The following is a 3,072-nucleotide window of genomic DNA, read 5'->3' as shown; positions in this document are numbered from 1 at the left end:
CCTCGTCACTACTTCATCAAGGTTAGGTTCGATACTTACAGAGTACATAGGGTCGGTTGTACTCATGCTACACTTCAGCACTTCTTATGCAGATCTCGGTGTTGGTCCCAGCGGCGCGTAGCAAATTTCTGCTCGGATCCAACTGCTATAGGAGACTTGAGGTAGAGCAAATCAAGGTTCGTAGTCCCTGAAGTCCCCTTCTATTATGTCTTTACTGTTTATTTGTTTCAAACTGTTGCATTTCATTCAAACCATACTTTTTAGTACTCTAGTTGCTAATGTACTAGTGACACTGGATTTCTTGGATTTGTCTAGACTGTGTTGTATTATGGATTTATCTTTTGAACTACAGTTTTTCCAATCATTAATTATTATTATTACTCTATTTTAAATTGTCAAAATGGTTAATTGATTGTCTAATGTTGACTTGCCTAGCAAGTGGATGTTGTGCCATCACGGCCCCATGGTTGGGATTTCGGGTTGTGACAAGTTGGTATTAGAGCCCTAGGTTGCCTAGGTCTTATGAGTCATGATTAGGCTTGGTAGAGTCTAGAGGATTGGTACAGAGACGTCTGTACTTATCTTCTATAGGCTATAGAGCTTTAGGAAATGTCACTTCTTTCTTTCTCTATTGTGTGACTTTATTTTATCACTAAAGTTTGAACCATTCTATTCTTGTTGTCTCTCAGATGGTGAGTACAGGAACAACATCCGCAGTCGGGCAGGAGCCGAATCCCCAGGTTGCAGCCACTACCAGGGGTAGGGGCCGGGGCCGAGGCAGAGGCAGAGCTCAGCTTAGAGCACGCGCAGCAGCACCTATTGCAGAGCCTCAGATCGAGAAGGAGGAGGATATCTATGTTTAGACTACCAGTGGGACCAGATCAGGTCCCGAAGTGGTTCATTGCCACTTTAGTACTTCAAAACGCCCTAGTTCGCTTAGTGGGCTTTATGGAGAGTGTGGCCCAGGCCGGTGTATTTTCTATAGCAGCAGCCATTTCTCAAGCTGTGGGAGGAGCTCAGACTCCCGCTACTCACACTCCAAAATAGATGGCTTCCATATATTAGACTCTGGCGGTTCCATGAATTGGAGTAGTTCAGCCCGTTATTTTTACACAACCCGAGGAGAGGCCCGCTATGTCGTTAGAGAGGTTGAAGAGGTTGGATAAGTTCACCAACTTCTTTCCTATTCATTTTGGTGGTACACCTTTTGAGGACCCACAAGATTACTTGGACCATTGCCAAGAGGTTTTGCGCAAAATGGGTATTGTGGAATCCAATGCAGTCGACTTCGTAGTGTTTTAGATGACTGGTTCTGCCAAGAGATGGTGGAAGGACTATGTTCAAGGTAAAGCAGTAGGTTTACCTCTACTCACTTAGGATCAGTATTCACATATACTCTTAGATAAGTTCCTCCTTTTTACTCTGAGAGAGGACTACCGCAATCAGTTTGAGCGTCTACCGTAGGGTAGCATGACTATTACCCAATAAGAGACCAGATTTGTGGACCTATCTTGCCATGCGGTTATCTTGATCCCTACTAATAGGGAGAGGGTGAGGAGATTCATTGATGGCCTTACTTTCAGTATTAGGCTACAGATGGCCAGAGAGACTGAGGAAGATATTTCCTTTACTCGGGTTGTAGAGATTGCTAGACGGATTGACAAGGTTCATGGTCAGGGCATAGAGGTGCCATATGAGAAGAGGCCTTGTCATTTTGGTGGTTTCAGTGATGTCCCATCTAGAGGCAGGGGTTAATTTGGTAGAGGCCATCCTCACAGACTGATTCAATCAGCGCTTCAGGTAGCTCACGGTGCTTCGGGCAGTTGTGTTTCTTATAGGTCTCATCCTGAGCATCTAGTATTCAGCATGCCTTTAGCTCCGATTAGTGCACAACCGCTACATAGTTACTACGGTGGCCATTCGAGTCATCATGGATCATCTCATACACAATAGTTAGGCCAGCTGTGAGGTTGCTTTGAGTGTGGCGATGCAGGTCATATGATGAGGTACTATCCTAGATTGAGGAGCAGCTGACCACAACAGGGTACTCGTGCCATGATTCCGGCACCGGTTGCTCCATCGCCCACTCAACCAGCTAGAGGCGGGGGTCAAGAAGCTAGAGGTGCTGGTCAGACTGTTAAATCTGGAGGCCACCCAGTTAGAGGCCTTCCGAGAGGTGAAGGTCAGAGTGGCGGCGCTCAACCCCATTTCTATTCATACCCTGCTAGACCTAAGGTAGAGTCATCGGATACAATCATTGCAGGAATTATTCTAGTTTGCGATAGAGATGCATCAATTCTATTTGATATGGGTTCTACTTATTCATATGTGTCATCCTATTTTGCTTCATATCGTGCTTGTTTGGTCACTATCGAGAGCTATGATACTAGGGTATACCTTCTACTTGTAGATATAGTGGATTTTGACGTGATCTTATGCAAGAATTGGTTGTCACCTTATCACGTTATTTTGTACTGTCATGCTAAGACTGTGACATTAGCCATGCCAGGGTTTCCTCGATTGGAGTGGAGAGGAATTCCTGGCCTTTCTACTAGCAGGGTCATGTCTTATATGAAGGCTCGACGTATAGTCAAGAAGGGTTTCTAGCACATTTGTCCTATATCTGTGATTCAATACCAGTTATGTGCGAGTTCCCAGAGGTGTTTCCTACAGATTCGCTGGGGATGCCACCCGAAAGAGATCGATTTCTGCATTGACTTGTGCGATGACCAAATAGGTTGTTTGGAGTACTAACCGTAATTTTTATGATCCGAGACCTTTAATAGCTTCATTTGATGTTTCTTGATCTGCATGCGTAGTTCGTGTCGCTTTTCGAAAAGCTTTTATGTGAAATTTTGAAGAAAATGAAAATTTTGACTAAAAAGGATGATTGAGTTAACCATGGTCAACATTATGGGTAAACTACCCTGGATCAGTGTTTTGATGATTTCGGTAGGTTTGTATTGTGATTATCGACTTAGGTGTATGCCGGAATTGAATTCGTAGATCCCTAGGGTGATTTGATTTGTTTTGCCGAAAGTTGGCAATTTGAATGTTCAGAAATTCCATAGG

At 44.1% G+C, this 3,072-nt stretch overlaps 1 protein-coding gene across 1 annotated transcript; it reads left to right on the top strand.

Moving 5' to 3' along the window:
* Positions 1–2,055: 2,055 nt before the first annotated feature.
* LOC138909924 (uncharacterized) lies at positions 2,056–2,607 on the top strand. Its single transcript, XM_070201139.1, has one exon. It carries the CDS (start codon positions 2,056–2,058, stop codon positions 2,605–2,607), a length of 552 nt encoding a protein of 183 aa, XP_070057240.1.
* The last annotated feature ends 465 nt before the right edge of the window (positions 2,608–3,072 follow it).

Source organism: Nicotiana tomentosiformis, chromosome 4, assembly GCF_000390325.3.
Source record: "Nicotiana tomentosiformis chromosome 4, ASM39032v3, whole genome shotgun sequence".
Lineage (NCBI taxonomy): Eukaryota > Viridiplantae > Streptophyta > Magnoliopsida > Solanales > Solanaceae > Nicotiana > Nicotiana tomentosiformis.
The sequence above is the reverse complement of the archived record's forward strand: the minus strand, read 5'-3'. Positions and strand labels throughout refer to the sequence as shown.